Raw genomic sequence first — 21910 nt, 5'->3', positions numbered from 1 at the left:
GTTATATTAAGAATTTCATACAGGTTACAATGGTCCCTTACACCATACAATTTAAATTAATATTTCAGGAGAAATCGTAAATGAAAGTTTCATTTCGAATAGAGGCGCAAGATCTACATTTATTTTAATGTGCTGATCAATCAATATGCACATAAGTGCTAATACGAATGTCTGCCTATCGCAAGCCATATAACTGGTACTTGTACGAAATCATAAAGACGCTAATCCGCAGTTAGTTCTAATTCTGACCACCTTATGCGCTAGGATCGCTTTACTTACCCCCACCATGCACTTCGTAGCCAATAAGTAAACAGACTTTTAAATCCTTAAAATATTTTTTTCTGTGTTTCAGTGATCATGAAACTGAAAAAATGCTGTTATTGCTGCAGTTTGCGCAACGGATGCATTATAATCGCACTTATATACATTATATTTGGCGGACCTCTTGCCTACGGCTACGTAACAATCATGGGCTTGGATTGTACGTTAACTTTTCTACTCTTAGAGATTTTGATGATATTAAGGCTTAGGACTTTTGGTAGCATACCGTGGTTCTATAATTTTTCTAGATACTATGGAGTCGCAAATTTTTTTTTTTTACATTTTATATTAGTACTTACATAAAAACACTTATAACTACTAACTATTTACTACATAACATCCCTGCGTGCAGAGAGGACCACGGGGCAAGATGGATTATTTTGCCCTGCCTATCACCTCAACCCAGTACTTTGTGAGGCGGCAATCTGCACGTTCGGACAATGTCCTCAGGAGACTGTTGCTATTGCTACTGCCTCGCACGCACTTCAGCAAAGACGCTTTTCTTAAGCCTAGAATGCCTAGATATTACATACATGTGCGTCATACACATTTTATCGAACTTAAGAGGAACGTTCTCAACATTTCCCTCGCTGGATTTTGGCCATAGATGAATAATATTTATATGGGTTCAATGTTACTAGTATCTGTGCCTGTACGTTTTGCTTTTTTTGATATTAATAGCACGTTTCTGCTTGATACAAATTAATTCAGTTTTAGGTACTTTTTAAGAGTAATTTTCTGTCGTTTTCTGCTGACGATGGCCCCCAGTGCCCTACATTTCATAATTCAATTTTCTTTAATAGTATTATATTTCAAAAATACTTAGTGTTTCTTACATAGATTGGGTAAGGTGACCGCTGTCATCTGTACACAATGTTGTGCTTTACAGTTATAAATTATATGGAGATGACAGCTGTCACTGTGCCCAAGCTATGTCACGCTAATAAAAGCTACTTATGCCACTTGAAATTTAAGTATGTATGTGTCATAATACTAATAATTTTATTTCAGCTGGATGGTTGGAATATCTAACATATATAGTCAACATATATATGATATTAACCAGCATAATGTTTTTATGTTGTGGATTAACTCCGGTAATAATTTATTTACCTATTTAACCCTTTAAGGGCAAATTAAATAATTCTTAGAATCTGAGTGGACCTCGGACCGTTTTCTTAGCATGACTTGCGTTTTCGCACGCGAGTACATAATATATGTACTTGGATAAAAGTCGCGCATGATGTACGCGTGCGAGAACGTAATTCATGCTAGCATGTCAGGGAGCCATGGCAAGATGCCGGGACGATGCTAGGAAGATAGATGATGATATTGATGATAGACCAATAAAGTAAATTATAAGTAGTAAGTGAGTGACTTTATAGAACCCATACGCAATTTACACTTATATGCAAAATCTTAGTAAAATGTGGAGAAGTTGATGTCGATCAAGGGGAGGGGCACATGATTAATACATAAAATACTCCTTAAAATTATCTACAAATCGGCCTAACATACTTAACATTTACGGTTATTTTTTATTTAGAATCGATAAGTAGAAAAAATCACATTAAATTTTTTCCAATATGATTATTTCCTCAGGAAACTCCAAAGAGGGAACCATACATAATTAAGATATTCTGCCTCGTTTCGAGCGATGGCGCCATCATAACCTTTGCCCTATGCTCTATTAGATGGCGCCACTTTTTGATATTTAACAAATTTGACACATATGAGTAAAAGAATAAGGATCAAAGTATAATAGCGTTCTAAAAGTTGTAATCATGTGTCGAAGTTGGCAGTAAATTTACGTGGCCACAAAGTTTCCTTTGACAATCTACCTCTATTTCAAATTCTCTTTGGTATTAATCATGTGCCCCTCACCTTGATTGGCATCAACTTTATTCTTTATTCTTCCTTTATTGCACCATGGTAATTACAAAATGGTATTTACATGCGAAAGAGTAAGTATCTCATGGACCCAGAATGGGTATGGCAATTTTATCCTTAAAACTAACTTAAGTGCTAATACATACATAGGTATTTACATTTATCAATTAAAAATTAAAACTTCTTCACATTCTACTAAGACTACCTACTAAGTCTACCATTGGGACAGTTTTTCACGTAAGTGTAGGAAATAATAGTGTGTAAAAATCGTGAAAGGGTAAGAAAATAATATATTTTCACCACACCAACTCCCCTCTTTTTTGTTCAAAAACGAATGAGATAGTTGCATTTTATCCACATGTGGGGCAAAGTAATCAGATGCAAATTTTGAATTGTTTCCTTATGTTACCTGGTAGTGGTAGTGGACTTTTAAATGATGATTTAATTTATGAATGATATTTTTATTATTATGTTCGTTTGGATTTGTTTTTTTTTTTTATATTTCATAGTTGGTAGTTTCCTCGCGTTGGTGTGGTGAAAAATTTTGTGTTTAACGGAAAAGTTTGTTTAACCCTCGTGCCTTGAAACCCCCGCAACGATCAAGATTCCACATGTCGAGCCACCCTCGCGGTTCAATTTTGGAATATTTCGCTTGCTCGAACAACAATTTTGCCCCCTTGTAAAACAAATAACTACTATTGTATTTCTTTTACAGAGTAGAAACAACGCCTGTGCAAGTCCAGGTATATACGTAACTGAAGTTGCACTCTCATTTATCGTTCATTTAATATGTGGCATTGCGGCAATTGTTATCTCTTCGGACTACGCTTCAACTGTACCTATCACAATTGTCGTGGCAGGTGGGTATTTGGATATTTTATAGTCATATTCATATATTATCTGAAATTTGGTCACACAAAGCATTAGATCAGCAAAAATATTTATTAGCTTCAGCGCCTTCAGTATTTGCGGAAACAGGAAAGAGATTCGGAGGGTACCTATAATTTCTCGCAAATACCTCAGAGACCGTCCTGAATAGTGTTGGGTTTATTTTGAGGTACATCGCGATTTTAAAATGTATAGGCAAGAAAATGTAAGAATGTTCAGGTCTTTTAAATGTGGCACACAGCTATCTGTTAGGTGAAGCCCTCGAATCGCTTTCAGGCATTTCTTCTGTGCCATAAAGACGGATAGCGGGAATTTTTCTCGTTTACTCTCACTAAGACGTAATTTGAGTTACTGAGAAAAATGCCCGCAATTGAAGAACTTTTTTTTATACTACGTCGGTGGCAAACAAGCATACGGCCCGCCTGATGGTAAGCAGTCTCCGTAGTCTATGTACGCCTGCAACTCCACAGGAGTTACATGCGCGTTACCAACCCTAACCCCCCCCCCCCCCCCCTCGTTGAGCTCTGGAAACCTTACTCACATGCAGGAACACAACACTATGAGTAGGGTCTAGTGTTATTTGGCTGCTGTTTTCTGTAAGGTGGAGGTACTTGCCCAGTTGGGTTTTGCTCTACATCTGGAATGACATCCATAACTTCGATTTTCGCGGTTATAGCCTAGACAACAATTACTCCAGCTGACAGTTCATCGCCAACAAAAATGTTTTCTTTGCTGATCTATTGTTAAATCTTGATGGTTTAATGATATAATATATATATTGCTAATTCAATATGTACAACGCTTTTAATTTGCAAACAATTTGAATTTTACCTAAGATTATTATATAATCATTTTATAATATAGGGTTATTTAAGTTAATTTCCTTTTTTTTTCAGTTTTTCACTTATACGCTATACTTGTGACGTACAGTTTTTATAAGGAAACTCAGAACTCACCGGCTTCGTAATGAAGCTTGTCGCAATATTTTTTTGTACACAAAATCTGCATTACAATATGTTCTTCAATATTTAATAAAGAAAATAATAAAATAATATGAGACTTTATTCATTATACAAATAGATTAAGGCCTGTTAAGCTCAATATTAGGTTCGTATCAAAGATTATTGATTATAATAGAGAGGTAAAGTCTAAAAAACTTTTTTTTAAATAAAAATCTTAAACCATAAAAAACGTGCCCGTTAGTTTGACATCCACAACAGATGGCGCTGTACTGCGCCATGTGTTCTGCGGTCACTGAATTGTCAAACGTATTTTTTGTACAGTCAACCTTTATTTGACGTTCATTGGCGCGTTGTAATAAGCCTACTTGGAAAGAAACGATCTTGATATTTATCTTATCTTTACCTTAAAATGTATGGAGCTGTACAGTGCCATCTCGTTTAGGGCTCATTTAGACGGCACGCAAACTCGCATGCGATTTTGGTTTCATTGCGGACTTTTGAGGTTATATCCAATTCAGCCGACCGATCAAATACCGCAATGTAATTGAACTCGCATGCGAGTTCTCGCACCGTCTAAATGAGCCCTTACCTGTCAAATTCAAAGGATGACATTGTCTTAGATTTTACGTATCTTATTTAATCAATGTATCATTGGTTCGTATACCGTTGTTTCCTGTAACAGGAGTAATAAATTAAACTGTAGGGTGTACTCCTCAAACTCTCCAACATTTGTTCAGCAACTTTTAAGAATAAATTGTTTTATTTTTTATTACACATTTTAGTTAAATCTAAGATGCAGTGTATTGCGAATTTTGTTATGTTTAAAGCGTGACAAGCAACGTGAAACACACTGATGTCAGCGTACATTGAAAATAATATTAAATTTGTATGAAAATGATAAAATCTAATGATTTCATAATTTTAAAAGTTGTTAATCATAAGTTATATCGTTTTAAGAGTACAATATATGGTTTAATTATTTGCTCGTGTTACAGGAAACACCCTGTATATAGTAGGCCAAAAATGAATTGAGCCAATGAACGATATCTCTAAATCTCTAATGGCTCTTTTACAATAGGAAAATATTAGTACATTGTATAGGTATTAAAGGCGGGAAACAGGTATTTACGAACAAGTGTTTTGATTCAATAGCTAACATTTGAATATGGCACACACTATGTTTCGCACGCCCGTGGCACACACATTGTTTTTCATCACGCTTGTGAGGAAAAAACTAAATGTTAAGCATAATAATATTAAGCGAAATAATTCTTAAATACGGTGACATTTCAAACATTCGTCCGCCATATTGTCATTTCTGACAGATTAGGCATCGAATGCACAGACTTATGCGGTACTCAGCCAAAATTGAATATTGTCTAAAAATATTTAAAACGACTATTAAATTAATCAAATTAAATATTCTTAAACATACAAACAAAAAGATAATGTATAAAAATCAGTAAGTATTTTAGAAGAAAAACTCATTTATACCTACTTAAAAATAACATAGGCTTAATGAAATAAAAAAAAATATGACGCTCGTGGGCAAAATATAGCTATTTCCATCTCAGTATGCTGGCATATAATAACCTCGTTTACGAGCAAGTGTGATGAAAAACAATTAACCCCTGTATTGCTTACTTGGATTAAACAATCTCGATCCCACTTAATTTTGTAAATTTTAATTTCTATCTAAAATAATTTTAATCTATGTTTTACTAGTATTCCAATTTTTCAATTCGAAGTAAAAAAAAAAGGATTTATGTAAAGAAACCATTAATTTAAAAGGAAAAACTATTTGTGTCGAAAAAAAGTTTCATTTACCTAATAACGTGTCGATATTATTAGTGTAAGGTGTACGCATAAAAAAACCGCAAATCGATGTACAGTTTAGCCGTTTGGCACACGCATACTAGAGGTCAAAACAAAGTTTTTGACCCGCAGTTCCTAAAAAAAATTCCCTTAGGAGGGGAGTGCCGAGTCATTAAAAAAATATATAAAATTAAATTATGACGAGACGTGCGGCTAATTATTTTATTATTATTGTTACTTCGCGTCTTTGTGTTGTTCCTGTCGTCTCTACGACGGCAGTTTCTGGAGCTCATCAAGTCTAGTATTTGAGGTTGGTCAAAGGCTTCTAGCTTTTCAAAGATTGTACATACTAGTTCACCTACGGGTACCGCCGTGGCCGGGTGATCTATTGGTCAGTACGTTAGCTGCGTAAATTCGATTCTGTTCTGTTCTGGGTGCATGTCCAAAGTACAAATCGTTAACGCTCCGTAGCGTAGCGTAGACATCTGTCTCTATCACTCTTTCATATTAGTGCGGCAGTGACAGTTGCGTTTTGTTCACTGCGGAGCGTTAACGATTGTCACGATGACTAAGCACCCTGGTCTCCTTGCCTCGACCACTGGAGGGCTTGGTCTTGGTATAGTCACAGAAGAAGTAGTATTACTACCGTACAGAAATGACACTTCCTACAGAACCGAAGTTTGACAACGATTCAGGGACGAATTATGCTGTCCCTTTCTAATGTCTATCCCTTTCGGCAATTTAGGGGTGTCAAAATTAATTATGTGGTCGTGCACGTATAGGGACGTCAAGTTTTGTCAACCCTAATAATTGCTCGGAGCAATGCTGAGCCGGACGGAGCCGGGAAAAGCCGAAAGGAGGAGTGTCACCCCACTGGTGGTGTAGTGTGACTAAAGTCCTTACTTTAGTCACAAAGCATGAAGAATTCTGGACATTAACCCGCCTGTTTCTATCTCTATCGCATACGCGTAATTATATTGCTGCCCCGCTCAAGATGACGGCAGTCAATGCTACTATGCTGTGCAAAAAAAGAAGTTAATTTGTTCCCAAGTCCTAATACATTTGATTAATGATTTATGTCCATGCATCTTTGGACATGTAAATCTAATTGAAATTAATTTTTAATTAAGAAAACCACGGATTCGCTGTCACCGAACCTTCAAATAATTGAACAATAAATGCATTGGCAGAGATAGAAGTCATAAAATATAAAGTCGTCACATAATTGCTCCTCGTTTGTTAGATTTTACAATATCTAGAAGTACCTAGGTATCTAGATGTTATGATTATAAAATGTAATATAGGGTGTCTTAGGAGTTAAGGATGACTCACGCTAGACCGGGCCGGGCCGGGGCCGAGGCTATTTTCGATGACGGCTGATCGGTGATCACGTGGTGCTTTCCATAGACAACGAAGCGCCGGGAGCTCCGGCCCGGCCCCGACCCGATCTAGCGTGAGTCATCCTTAACGCGAGATTTGAATCTAATAGTAGAATAACAGTAACAGTAATCGTTTTTTGGAGGTCCGTTCCGTACAAAACTGTTGACGGAGCTCTTATGGAATCACTTCGGTCTTGCAAATCGGTTAAATGCGTTTTTCTCAGCCACCGTATGACGTAGATACTTAACATTTAGAACAGTTATTATGAAGAAATCGAAACTGCTTATTTTTTATATTGTTATTCGTTTATTAAATCTTAAAGTACACTGGATAGAATTATGTATGGTATATAGAGATGGGCGCCGGCGGGTAAATACGTAAGACGAGCATTTAATCACTTACAAGAGTGGCGTAAATACACCCCAAACTGACTACATCTCATATAATAACCTCATGTGTACCGTTCCCGAAAACGCCATCGTGGAAGAATGAAAATAGAAGTATAAGGAAGAATAAAACATAATTGGTATAATCTTCAAAAACCTCAAGGAACAACTCTAGCATCAAATGTAGCTGACTTCATGGAAACTCATGTCCCAGTAGGAAAAGATGTTAATACTATATGGAATGATTGACCAGAGCCACACAACAAACATAGCCACGGAGGTACTGGGTACTAGCACGGGTAAACGAAAGTTTAATAAAAACCCCAACTACAATCCCAACCACATTTACAATGGATGCTATCCATACCGTTTGAATCCTACTTGAAAAGTACAAGGGGCTAAAGAAAGTTCTTCATCTAGTTTTGTTTGATTCATATTCTTCAGTGATGTTTAACTTGGTAATGTAATAAACTATGTCACTAAAGACCTTTAAAAACCAGCCCTCTGGTCTCTTCTATATGCTGATGACATAGTTCTCATAGCGGAAACAATACAAGAGCTTTCAACTGACTTAACTGCATGGTGCATAGCTTTAGAGCGCAGAGGGCTACAAGTGAGTCGAACTAACTTCTCGGGAAAGGCAACATCTACCAACGTGCTGCAGCAACCATATCTGGGATCTATTCTAACATCTGCAGGTTCTATTGACAAAGATATAGAAAACCGCAAAACAGCTGCGTGGCTAAAGTGGCTGCGTGGCTTATTCAGACCCAAGAGACAATTCAACTAAGACTCTCCTACAGTGCTCTATTCTATGTTCATTCATTCATCTATGGAATTTAAAAATAATGGAAATATCTAATTTTGGCAAAGCAAATCCAATTCGTAATCGTTATTTATCGACGGATCCGCGACGAATAAGTACCCTTCTTGTCTGATAACCGACGCTGGCATACATAGCTTCTATATTCACGCTGAAGCAAATCTGCTCCTCTATCAGTGCAATATTGCGGTCACCATGCGAGTCTTACTTTTGTTATGTTTGCTGGCCCCTCTTGGAGTTTTATGCCGACATCTGAGCCGTGGAGACGAGGTTAATTAAAACTGCTTATTATCTTCAAAAACAAGGTTTTGTCTTTAAAATTAAATTTCAAGTTGTACCAAGAAGAGCGGACATGAGGCGTCATACATTTATCGGTGTGATTGAACCGTTAGAATCGTTGGATTTAGCGACGTCTGCCTAGAACGGAATGAGCACTTGTAATGCTAATAATTTGGAGGGGAGTTATATGATGTTAAAAAGATAACTAAGGCAATAAGAAGATAAAATGACTGCGGTATCTCAAATGAAAATTATATACAAACATGTACCTTCTTTTATTATCTGAATGTTCCATTTTCGAGGTTCACCTGGGAACGGACTTAAAAAAACACCTTGTATATTTAATTATAAAATATTCATTTCTACTTTCAGAGAGTCCCAGAATTCAGGCTCAGACGACTTCATCATCCTTATTCTGTAAGTACATATATTATGTTCCTATTAGTCAAATTTAACGTTCAGTGAGAGTTCTACTTCTCTGTGAGCGTTGCTAGTATGTATCTATGACACCGTGAACACTTTATTGGTCTATTTGACGACCTTCAAATAACAAATTATCGTCTCGAGCACGGACAGGGAGTAGCCTAGGTAGAGAAAAACCTTATGTGTGATAACATATTACTACTACTAACTAATACTAAGAGCGTAAATTCTGTAAAACCCTGCCTAATATATGTACACGTAAGATTGCGCTGCCACAAGCAATATGCGTTTATGTCGCAGTAAATTATAGTGTCACAGCTAAACACGGAAAGTGGCTAATTGCCATATTACAACCTTATTGTGAAATATTCATCATTAAGTTTGACATCTGTATAATAATATTATTAATATTAATAACTGCATCAATAACGTTCTCTGGTATTTAGATAATACAACAAACTTGACAATTTAAAAGTGCTTGTTGCTATTTGACTTGACTTTTTTGTTGTTTTGTTGCTATTTGCTTGACTTTGAACCTGCAGATAATAATTACATAATAGTCATAATACTCATTACGGTTTTCAGATATATCAAGACGCCAGGCACGGAAGACGTCAAAACCCTAATTTTGTAAGTATATTATATTAGTTAGTTAAATTTAGACTTTAGAAGTTTAGATACTCTTCTTTTAGGGTATCCTCCTCCGCATGCATTTCATTCGATTTATTATTTCTACCGTAATTTCAGCCTGCTTTGCTCAAGATGTTGACGACGGTAAGAACATAATTCTATAAATTGTAAAAAGAAGAAAAACAGCAATCATAAGAATCATAATTTAATCGAACGAGTCGAGCATTTTATGCATATCAACTTATATCTCAGCATAGGAAATAAGGTATTCTGTTATAATACGTGTGTCACTTTAAATTATTTTACTTAGCGGTGAAATAACTTCCTTCGTCCTCTCTTCGAAAAAGAACACGCATCGATTTTATAAACAATAGGTACGATTACACACACATGTACACACATGTACGATTTCGGATTTTATACATGTACGGAATATCATTTGATATTTATTACTAACTTTTCGGTGAAGGGAAACATCGTGGAAAAAAGACATACATCCGCGAAGAAATTCAAAGGTGTATGTATGTGTAGTCCTATATCAACCCTCTCGCGCATGAGAGGAAGCAATGGGTGTAGGTACAGACAAGGTATTAAATATAAGTGACAAAAATATAACACACTACCTTAATATATAGGCAATAAGGTCGTGTATACATATTTTTGACACTTATATTCAATACCTTGACTGTACCTACGATAGGTACAGGCTGAATTGTTATTTATTATTTAGCGGGGGTAAGTGCTTTGATTAACACACATACCTACCTGTAATTATACCTATTTACAAAACAGGAATAACTAAATAAAAATTATATAAGAACTAAATAAATAAAAATTCAAATATGTAAACCGTATTTTTTTATTTTTTTTATTAATAAATTATTTATTGACAATAACAATATACATAATGGATATATACAGATGATTACTATAACTAGCTTATATCAATTTTAGATTTTATTCAACAAAGTTTCTGGGCTAGTATTTTGTATACAACTTTGGTGTTAGACGATTTTATTGTGAAATTTTTATTATTATTATTAAGTAAGACATCTATATAATAATATTAATAATTGCATCAATAAATGTGATCTGATATTTAGATCTCATAATATTTATAAAACTTGACAATTTAAAAGTGCTCGTATTATAATAAGTATAAGAATAATTTATTGACACATACAGTTACACAGGAAAATAAAGTTACATAATAGATGATTTTTTAAAATTTATAACAATAATTTATTCAGATCAAAAGAGTTTATGTTTGTATTGGGCAAAGGGTTCCAGTCTTAGCGTGTGCCGGGCCGACATGCCCGGCGCTGGTTTTCAAAGCGGTCCCAAACTAATATTGGCCCTGATTATATTGACTTTGAACCAGATTATAATTACATTACATAATACTCAATACGGTTTCCAGATATTTCAAGAAACCAGGCACGAAAGACGTCGAAACCCTAATTTTGTAAGTATATTATATTTGTAAGTTAAATGTTGCCAATTCCGTGAGTGCTTTACTTCACTGTAAACGTTTGCAGTACCTATGAATATAGTGAACACTAGTTGGTTCATATTTACCACAGTAGCAACACTGTTGCCGACCTAGCTACTGTGAATGAATTTACTGTGAATGAACCTACTCGAAAAAGAAACCCCACACACAAACACACTCACGTTTTAAGCAATTTTGTTTGTGTAATGTGTACTCCCATCTAGTACGGAATTTAATGTATTTATGTGGACATATTTAATTTTATTGGTTTTATGTATTGAATCTTTAAGCTTAGCACATTTTATTTGTATTGCTGTTGATGCCCCAAATAAACGAAAAATAAATAAATAAACTTATATAATAATGTAATCATATGAATAAAGGCAATGTTTTGTGTAGTTACAAATTGAATTATAATTTGTGTATTTTTAAATTATGCATATTTTTTATTTTACATGGCATGATGATCAGTAGTAAAAAAACATATGTGTATGCGACTCTTGGCAGAGCGAGATGAGACTACGAAACCTATGTAAGATTAAACAGCCATGTACCTGTGGTTTACAAATAAAAAATAAGTAGTTATACAAATATATAATTTCTTGCTCTGTCCTCCTTTCATTTCAGATCTGCATGCATTTCATTACATTTATTGTTTCTACCGTAATTTCAGCCTGCTTTGCTCAAGATGCTGACGACGGTAAGAACATAATTCTTAAAAAAGAGGTAAAAACACAAATCATGATAATCGATGACAATAATACTCGTATACATCCATCGGGTGAGTCAGCCACATTTGCGATGCAATGTGTGTGAAGCGATATAGCGGCGAGTGGATCTGACGTCTGATCCGGAGGTCGCGGGTTCATATCATACCTTGTGTCAATGAGTTTATGGATTTTATGTACAGAATATCATTTGATATTTACTACTAGCTTTTCGGTAGAGGAAAACATCGCGGGGAAACCTGTATACATCCGCGAAGAAATTCAAAGATGTATGTTTATGTAGTCTATATCAGCCCTCTCGCGCATAAGAGGAAGTTAGCAATGGATGTGTACCAATACAGGCTGAATTGTTATTTATTATTTAGTGAGGGGAAAGTGCCAAAGTGAGAAAGAGAAAATGCTCGTACCAATGAGTTTTTTGGAACTTATGTAATATGTAAGTTGCTTTTCGGCGAAGGAAAACATCGGCAGGAAAGCGGACTAATCCTACTAATGCCTAGTTTACTCTCTGGGTAAGAAGGTCAAAATGGCAATTGCTTTCGTAAAAGATTAGCTGCCAAGCGGACCCCAGGCTCCCATGAGCCGTGGCATAAATTCCGGGACTACGCGAGGAAGATGATGAGGAAGAAAGTGTTTTTATTAACAACTAAATAAAAATTTAATGTAACTATATGAAAATTAATTTAATATTGAATAAAATCATGTTCAAACAGCAGAACAGAAAAAAAATTTATAGGTTTACTTGATAACATTGCTAAAAAGACCATACCTTCTAAAAGCTCTGCCTATAAGCATTGTTTTTTTTTCGCCCAGCAAACTAAGTATGTGAATTTTATATTTCTATCGTGTTTCCAGAATGAACGTGATTTTGCGACGTGGCTTGTGCAGGTTTGAAATCATTTTAGTTTTTTATTCAAATAACTCCACGGCGAGCCACGTACATTGTATTACGTAGAAAAGAATTACGTAAAGAAAAACCGACAGATGATCTGAGATTCAACTTTTTTGCACAAATTAGCCAACTACAATTACCAAGATGAATTTTGCATCAGAAGTTTCAATAATTCTGAAGGTGAATTTTTGTGAACATGTATAATACATGTCAGAGCGTTTCTGATCTCCGTGCGCAAAGTGCCATCTATCGGCACGCTGCGTTAAACAATGTAATGTTGCCGCTTTTCGACTGCATCGAATAACATATTACCTAAATGCTTGATTTTCTGATGAAAATACAAAAATCACTATACGTAGCTAAGCCTTTAAGATTTGAGGAGTTCCCTCGATTCCAAATGGATACCATCTTCAGAACTCGAGCGTGACAAAAATGTGGCTTAAAAACTAACTTGCTTCGCAAACATAACGAAGAAGACAACTCGCCAAACGTGAACTATGCGTAGTTGAAGAATTCCGTTTTGATCATCATCAGCATTTCCACTTCATCAAATGTTACTTTTTGAAATGCATACTTGATTTGTTGATAAAACCACAAAAATCACCATATGTATGCCTTTAAGATTTGGGTTGTGATATGATTTGGATCCCATCATCAAAACTCGGTTTTGACAAAAACGGGACCAATCTGTATACATAGACATATAATCGAAAAAATAATTTTCAAAATCTGCCCAGTAATGACGGAGATATGGAGTAACATACATAAAAAAACCGAATTAAGAACCTCCTTTTGAGATTTGGAAGTCGTTTAAAAAGGTATTATATGCGCTAAGTAAGTATTAAACACGTATGTGGGATACAATAGATAAATAAATAAATAAATCTCCAGCTGGAATAATGTTACAGCCTACAGCATTACTACAGTATAAGGAAGTTTTTTAGACCAGGGGCCTATTTCTCGAATGATATTAGGCTAATATTATTAGTGTGTTGTCATGGAAACCCATAAGATTTGAGAGTTTGTGGACTAATAATATTAGTCTAATACTTCGAGGAATGGGCCCCAGGCCCATTTCTTGGACGATACTAGCATAATATTATTAGTGTGTTGCCATGGTAACCCATACGAATTGACAGTTCGTGGATTAATATTATTAGTCTAATAACGTTTGAGGAATAGGCCCCTACAGTCTAACTTCGAACATATTTTTATAATTCTCATTCGAAATTCAAAATCTCGGACGCAGGGATGTATCAAGACATTTCTTTTATTCTTAAATTCCGTGAATAATTTAATTCCGGTACAAACATTGAATGGCAAGTATTATATGTGTATATAATAGACACCTAATGGTCATTATACATGGTGTTACAAAAATACTGACGATATATTTGAGAGCATAATTAGTATCATATTCCGCCACCTCCCGAGTCTAAAAACAAAAACTAATTCATAAAAATGTTTTGTATTGTATTTATTGTATACATGTACAAGTGATGCATCAAGATGCATGGTGTTAAATATAATTTCTTAGGAATAGTACACGCTTGTGAGGGCATTACAATGTCTTATTTCTATACTTATACCTTGTCTTCAGTAACAAAATTTTGGCTTAATTACTGTCGCGATTAGAAGCAGCAGTAATGACCCAACAGTAATTAGTGCGGCTTTTTAGCCTCAACTATGGCCCCATCCGGCAGAAAGCACGAAACTTGGCATGCATATAGCTTTTAAGAATAAATAGACGTAGAAAAACGCCGAGAAGTTATCGTTTGCCTCCACCTTTATATCCCCATTTTTAGTTTTTATAAATTTTCATGAAAACTATGAAAGCTTCAATAAAAATATCTAGGAAAAGTATATTCTCCATTAAATTCTCTACAATGTTGTCTTTAGAAATATATTGTAAGACTTATAGTTTTCAAATTATGCTTCATTTCTCCTATGCATGCCAAGTTTCGTGCTTTCTGCCGGATGGGACCATACTTTCATACTAAATCGAGCTGAGGAGTCACATTAAATACGTCACCTTAAAATTAAGCATGACTTTGACAAATCTTTTAAGGCGTTAAAACAAAAGACATAAAACATGCACATTAGGGTCTGAGATCTAAGGAGTTCAAATCCCGGAGCAAAATATCTTTTTGAGCTTTCTATTTATATTTTTTGTTTGAAGAGTTTATCTGTGTCCATTTCAGAATAAGACTGCTCTGGGAGAATTTGTAGCATCGACGGCGGAAGCGGTCATGGTATTCATAATTTTATACGTTTCTTACAATTTCCTTAATATAATTCGTGGATTTAAGTAAAGGTAAAAAAACTTTGGTAAATCCCCTCTTGAATGTGTGAGTGAAGTGTTCGAATAAATGTTCCATTTTTGAAACTTATGGCTAGCAAATTATTATTTCATGTCATTCAAGTTTGATTATTCTTCTAACACTTCACTTATGGTTCTATTATCATGGTATTATATTATTAGTTGTCAATTTCGAGGTGATTTCGAATAAGTGTTGTTTTTATTTCTTGCGTCTCTGGATTTTTATAATTTAATATGCTTAGTTGCGTTTTTTGGAAACAGTACACAAACACGCGCAAGAAGGGCTTTACAATTTTTTTTACAGTACATATGGCGCTAATTTACCGCCCTAGTGCGATACTTAGCACATTACGTAACTATGTCGAAAATTTTAAGGCCCATATGTACTGTAAAACGTTGTACGATACATGTGCGAATAGCCAACTCGCAACTCGTGTTTTGGTGCAATTTTAATTGTATTAAGTGCAAAATGTTATAATTTTTTTAATATATTATTCAGGGTTGGCAATTGTATACGGAAGATAATTTCTGCCAAATAGACATTTGAGGTAGACACCTCTAGCAATTTTCTTTTCAACAGTTTGTTTTGATTAAAACACATTGTTTGCTCGATTATTTTCGAGAAACAGTGACAGTGATTGGCACCAATTCCCCAAATATTGCAGCTGTCTAAAATTACGTGTCTATTATGCTAACAAGCTGATGAAATTAAAATAAATTAAAATTAAATTAAATTAAATTATCATTTATTTCGACCATCTGGGATCATACAACAAACATAATACATTACAAAAAATTAAACAAATAAATAAGTTAATTAATAAAATTTAACAATATTCTGATTACATTAAAATTAAATATAACAAATTGCCAAAATTACATAACCAACCATACCTACTTATCTTACGTCTAGTGTTAGTATACATTACATATTGCCGAATACATGGAGCGCACTGCAGTGGTTCAGATACGCACCATCCAACCTGCTTGCAAACATTGCTAGGATGCTGTTGGTGCTGGCCCTCACCCTGCTGATCAGCGAGGCGGCGCGTTTGCGCATGATGGCAGAGAAGCTGTCCACGCGCGCCTCCGCAAACATTAACGATGCGCTGCAGTAGCGAGGCAACCCCATCAGCACCCTAAAAGTATTGTTGTATTGCACTCGCAACGCGCTGTACTGTTTCTGCGTGTAGTTAACCCACAGGCTACTCGTATAAAATGAGGTACAAAATGCTCTGAATAATGTCACCTTTACGGCAGTTGAGCTACGAGCATACCTGCGGACAATCATGTTTGCTCGAACAGCCAGCGCCCTGCGCTCCCTTTCGACGTCGGCACCATCCTTGAGGTCAGAGGTGATGATATGCCCCAAGTATTTAAACTGATTGACCAGCTTCAGGGGATTCCCATTCAACTTTAAGGCTGGTACTGTCGGCAAACACTTCCCTCTGACTCCAAACACCATAAACTCACTTTTCGCGGCATTGTACTTGAGCCCATTTGTAATAGCATACCTCTCACAGACCGCTATGAGTTTAGAGAGACCACATGGCGACGCGCTCAGCAGCACCATATCATCCGCGTAGCTAATATTGTTTACGTTAATGCCTTCCACGTGACATCCGATATGCGTACTACTGAGCTCGTCAATTAGTGCGTTCACGTATAAGTTGAAAAGCTTCGGTGAGGTTAACCCGCCCTGACTCACCCCGCATTCCAACCTATACGATTCCGACAGCTCCCCCGCCCATCGAACACTGTTGACCTGCCCTCTATACCAGAATTTAAAAATGGATATGAGCTCCCGAGGGACCCTCATATCCACCAATTTGTCCCAGAGAATATCGTAGCTGACTAGGTCAAAAGCCCTCGACAGATCTAGAAAACACGCATACACTGGCATGTCTCGGGCGGTGTAGTACTTGACAGTCTGCTTTAGACACAGTATCGCACTTTCCGTTGATAATCCGGCCCTAAAACCAAACTGGTTATCGTGCAGCAAATTTATTATTATTATTTTTTTTTATACTACGTCGGTGGCAAACAAGCATACGGCCCGCCTGATGGTAAGCAGTCTCCGTAGCCTATGTACGCCTGCAACTACAGAGGAGTTACATGCGCGTTGCCGACCCTAAACCCGCCCCCCCTCGTTGAGCTAATCAGTTAAAACCGACCATTCGACAAAATTTTTGTAAGATAACGCCGAAAATGTGCGAAAATATGCTGAAAATTGCGATGACAGATGTTAATGGTGGACACTTGTCAGACATTTATGTTCCGCATGTATTTGCCAACCCTGTGAATAATTTATTTTTAAACCAATACTTAATAATCTTTGAACTTAATATAGTTAAAAATTTAAAAACATAATGTATACTTCTTATTTGCCCGCGCAGTATAACCCAAAATCACCGTAGTAGCATAGTGGTTTTAGGGTTTCGTGTTTTGGGGTAACAAAAGAAAAAAATGAACATTATTGAAAATAGATCCCCTAGAAAATAGGGTTGACCCTTTGGACATTTAAGATTTCCACAGCTGTATAGACGTCTAAAAACTAATATTAAATATTTTTTTTCTCATTCCAGAATCCGAATCATAAACCCGCGGTACGCATGATTTCCTTGCCATTTCTTTTAAAAACTCGAAGGGCATTGTTAAATTTATATTCTAATTTATTTCTACAATCTATATGTTACCGTAAAAACCCGTTTTAGTAAAAACGCGTTTCCACTAGTTTTCAAGGCATCCTGCCAGTCAAAAAATAGGCGCGAATCGAGGAGGAGTGTGTTAGGTTAACCGTGACCAAATAGAGCTTAAAGGCGAGTGAGCAAAGCGAGCGTGTCATGGCAGCGGCCGGCGAGCGCTAGAACCAACTTTATATATTATATAATGTTAACATAGAAAAAAAGCTATTTTGTGTTAGACAGTGTCTACAGACGAGGCCTTGCCAAGTTGTCAATCGTTTGCGCCGTAGCGAACAAGACGCTAATGTCTCTCTGTGGCACTCATATGGAAGGGTAATAGAGAAACATTAAGTACCGTTTCGTTCGCTATGGCGCAAACTATTAGCACCTTGGATAGACCCCCTGCAAGCATGAGTTGCGTTATCGCGAGAACGCAACTCATGCTAGACGGTCAGATGTGCAAGTTTCAAAAAAGTTGGAATAGTTCACGAAAATTTCAAGAAATTTTATATTAGGGAATCTTTCATTTTGGAATAAGAAAATTTCGACCCCCATCTAAAAAATTTAGAAGTTTTCAAACAGTTTCAAATTTTCCGACGGCACATCAGTCGGTGTCTATCTTCAAGGCAATATTAGACTAATATTATTAGTCCACGAACTGGGGCCCATTGCTTGAACGTTATTAGACTAATATTATTACTCCACGAACTGTCAAATCGTATGGGTTACTATGGTAACACACTAATAATATTAGACTAATATTAGACTTATTTCTCGAACGGTATTAGTCTAATACCGTTCGAGAAATGAGCCCCTGGTCCCACAAACACAATACTGGTCCCTTGTCGAAGTATTGTATTGTATGTAAGTTAGTAAATATTACCTACGGGACTCAATATTAATTCAACAATATTTAACTTATTTATTCGCATTGTGTTTTTTAACTAATTTCACATATGTGGTTTTAGGTCGATCCTGCACAAAGTGCACAAGCTTTACTTTATGAAGCTGTAAGTACTCATTCTACTCTTTAAATGGTTTCGATTTATTCGCAATAGTCCACTGTGACATAATGTTTTCTTTCAATTTCAGATGAAAAACCTGTCCCCCGAACCTACTACATCAACGACCGTTATACCCCCCCATGTTATCTCCCTTCTTGCCCCCCTAGCTAAAAAGGTAAGTAATAAGATTACAATAGCGATAAAGTAGCATGAAACTGGCGGTGACACAGTCAATCTTTCTAGATAATATAAATGACAGAATGAACGTCCTAATTACGAAAACTGCGACAGCGGCAATAACGCCAATAATTTTGGACATGGAATATTTGTTGTTATATCGGCAACAGAAATACATCATCTGTGAAAACTTCAACTGACTAACTATCACGGTTCATGAGATACAGCCTGGTGACAGACGGACAAACGAACGGATAGACGAGTGGAGTCTTTGTAATAGGGTCCCGTTTTACCCTCTGGTTACGGAACCCTAAAAAGAGAAAAAATGCGGATATAGTATCCATAGACGCATGGTAGAGCGCGATGTGAAAAAAATGTCGCAGTAGTCGGTTATTTTTTATAATCTGCTTTATTTATCTTTTGTCTTGGATTAGGTCATTTTAGGGTTCGTACCAAAAAGGTACAAAAGGAACCCTTATGGTGCGACTCTGTCCGTCCGTCTGTCTGTCACATTGCTAAATATCTCGGGAAGTACTTAAGCTATCGATTTGAAATTTGGAATAGTAATGAACAACGCTAACCCAGACCACGTATTAGTATTGCGATACAACAAGGAAATGCCGCCGGCATCCTTGGTACAATATATGCCTCAAGGGTCTGTATATATTCATATATTCATTATGCATATTATTGTGAACTACATTAGTATTAGCATTAAACACTAGATTATTATATGTAGGAAAACTAGTGTTCTTGAAATCTCTAGCTTAGTAATTCTATAATCATTTATTCCAGGCTGCAGTTGAGGCGGCACATGAAGCGATGAAAGACGACCCAGATAGATGGGTTGCGGAGAATCCAGCAGTGCAAGCCGCAATAGACGCAGCGTTAGACCAAGTCATACAAGAGGTAAGCTTTTTATACATTTTCTGCCCTCCGGCCGAAAAAGGTCTGTCTTGCTTCTGCCAAACACAGAGTCGTTTGTTAGCAGACGAGGCTCCTGTAATAAGCTAGGTAGTTTATACGTAAATTAAACTTATATTATTATTTACCTTTACCGCATGCGCAGCCCTATATGGTAGTTATAATTTTCAACTCTATTGATATTAGCTATTAAAATTTATTTTTAAACAGATACTTTTATTTACGACATGAAGTAGAGGGTTAACGCTACAATCTGAGCGTACAGTATATAAAAATACAGTGCATGTGTACAGTTTATAGAGGTTGTATTTTACCTTTTATTTTTTAAAATAGAATATTGCTTAGTTTCTTTTTAATGTTTGTTTTGTCATCCTTGTGGTCTTTAACACACATCTTCACTCACATCTTACACATATCACCTTATAGCCCGAAACTAAGCATGTACTATACTATGGGTACTGGGCAACGATATACACATACCACAGACATACAATACACATACTTATACAGATAAATACACACTTATATATATAGAAAACGCCTGGGGAACAAATTCTAAATAGAAGTATTTTAGTAACAATATGTTTTCGTAAAAAAATCTTTTATTCCAACTACCACAGTCATAAGCCCATATTAACTTCGTGAGCGAAGCTGGGTACCTAAGCCAGTGCGTGGGGCGACTCTCCTCCTTTCGGCTTTTTTCGGCTCCGCTCGGCTCAGCATTGCTCCGAGCAATTATTAGGGTTAGCAGAGCACAACTTGACGTCCCTATACGTGAACGACCACAGAGAAGGTAATGACTTGAAATTTGACAACCTTAAATGGCCGAAAGGGATGGTGCCATACATTAGAAAGGGACAGCATAATTCGACCCTGAATCGCTGTCAAACTTGTGTAGGAAGCGTCATTTCTGTACGGTAGTACTATTATTTAATCTGTACCTAGGACGATAGCTTGTCCTATAATATAATTTATTTATGGTTTCTTTGCCTGTCCCTCTTTCCAGTTTATCTGGGGTCGGGTCTCCTTATAGGTATCTCTGCGCCAGAGTGCTCTGTTCTGGCTTGTCTGCGTACTCGGGTTCTCTGTTTGCATGTCTGACCGCCGGGTGTTTTTGGGTTATTGGGATAAAAACATTGAAGAAAACGTCAGACAAATGTGAAAAGTGCTGGGAACACTTAACTACGTATTGAACTTAGGTTACGGTACTGGGCTACAGTTTGGTGGCTTTAAATAAATAAATATTATAGGACATTAGGTATTACACAAATTGACTAAGTCCCACAGTAAGCTCATTAAGGCTTGTGTTGAGGGTACTTAGACAACGATATATATAATATATAAATATTTATAAATACTTAAATACATAGAAAACATCCATGACTCAGGAACAAATATCCATGCTCATCACACGAATAAATGGCCTTACCAGGATTTGAACCCGGGACCATCAGCTTCGTAGGCAGGGTCACTACCCACTAGGCCAAACCGGTCGGCTTTACGGTACCCATTTTAGATTTGCCATTCTAAATTGACGTTTTTTAATATATTTCAGACATTAGACGCAGCCGGCTAAAGACTCCACCACTCCAATTACTAATAACCTCCACATAAGATGATTTAATTGGTTAAATAATAAATGAATATATTAAAATAAGATTGTTTATTATCAGAAGAACAAATTCCTTCCTTATCTATCCTCTTGAGCCTTCTTATAAAGGATTTAATGTAGACATTGACCCGGGTACGTCCTTAAACTACGTCCAAAAGAGAGGTATGGGCATTGTGAATGTCATCTCGCTTTGTGTGGTAAGGCATAGCACAGCGGATGTCATTCCAGATCTAGAGCAGAGTCCAACCTTACAGAAAACCGCAGCCAAATAACACTAATC

The 21910-nt window shown here is 36.3% G+C and overlaps 1 protein-coding gene across 1 annotated transcript; it reads left to right on the top strand.

Moving 5' to 3' along the window:
• The first annotated feature begins 8614 nt into the window (after positions 1-8614).
• Positions 8615-21675, top strand: LOC133531172 (uncharacterized). The gene is made up of 13 exons (XM_061869302.1): positions 8615-8735; positions 9117-9161; positions 9753-9797; positions 9915-9941; positions 11218-11262; positions 11963-11989; positions 12873-12905; positions 15111-15161; positions 17815-17835; positions 18882-18923; positions 19006-19092; positions 19890-20003; positions 21574-21675. The coding sequence occupies exons 1-13, from the start codon at positions 8661-8663 to the stop codon at positions 21592-21594; spliced, it is 633 nt and encodes a 210-aa protein (XP_061725286.1). The 5' UTR covers positions 8615-8660; the 3' UTR covers positions 21595-21675.
• Positions 21676-21910: the final 235 nt, after the last annotated feature.

The sequence above is a fragment of the Cydia pomonella genome, chromosome 24 (genome assembly GCF_033807575.1).
Source record: "Cydia pomonella isolate Wapato2018A chromosome 24, ilCydPomo1, whole genome shotgun sequence".
In the NCBI taxonomy this organism is placed as follows: Eukaryota; Metazoa; Arthropoda; class Insecta; order Lepidoptera; family Tortricidae; genus Cydia; species Cydia pomonella.
Note: the sequence above shows the minus strand (reverse complement) of the source record. Positions and strands in the feature narration are given on the sequence as shown.

Excerpts from the sequence above, each read along its gene's own strand:
- LOC133531172 (XM_061869302.1), top strand. The coding sequence starts at position 8,661 with ATGCGAGTCTTACTTTTGTTATGTTTGCTGGCCCCTCTTGGAGTTTTA. Across the intron at positions 8,736-9,116 it reads ATCTGAGCCGTGGAGACGAG|AGAGTCCCAGAATTCAGGCT; the intron begins GTTAATTAAAAC and ends TTCTACTTTCAG. Across the intron at positions 12,906-15,110 it reads TTGCGACGTGGCTTGTGCAG|AATAAGACTGCTCTGGGAGA; the intron begins GTTTGAAATCAT and ends TGTCCATTTCAG.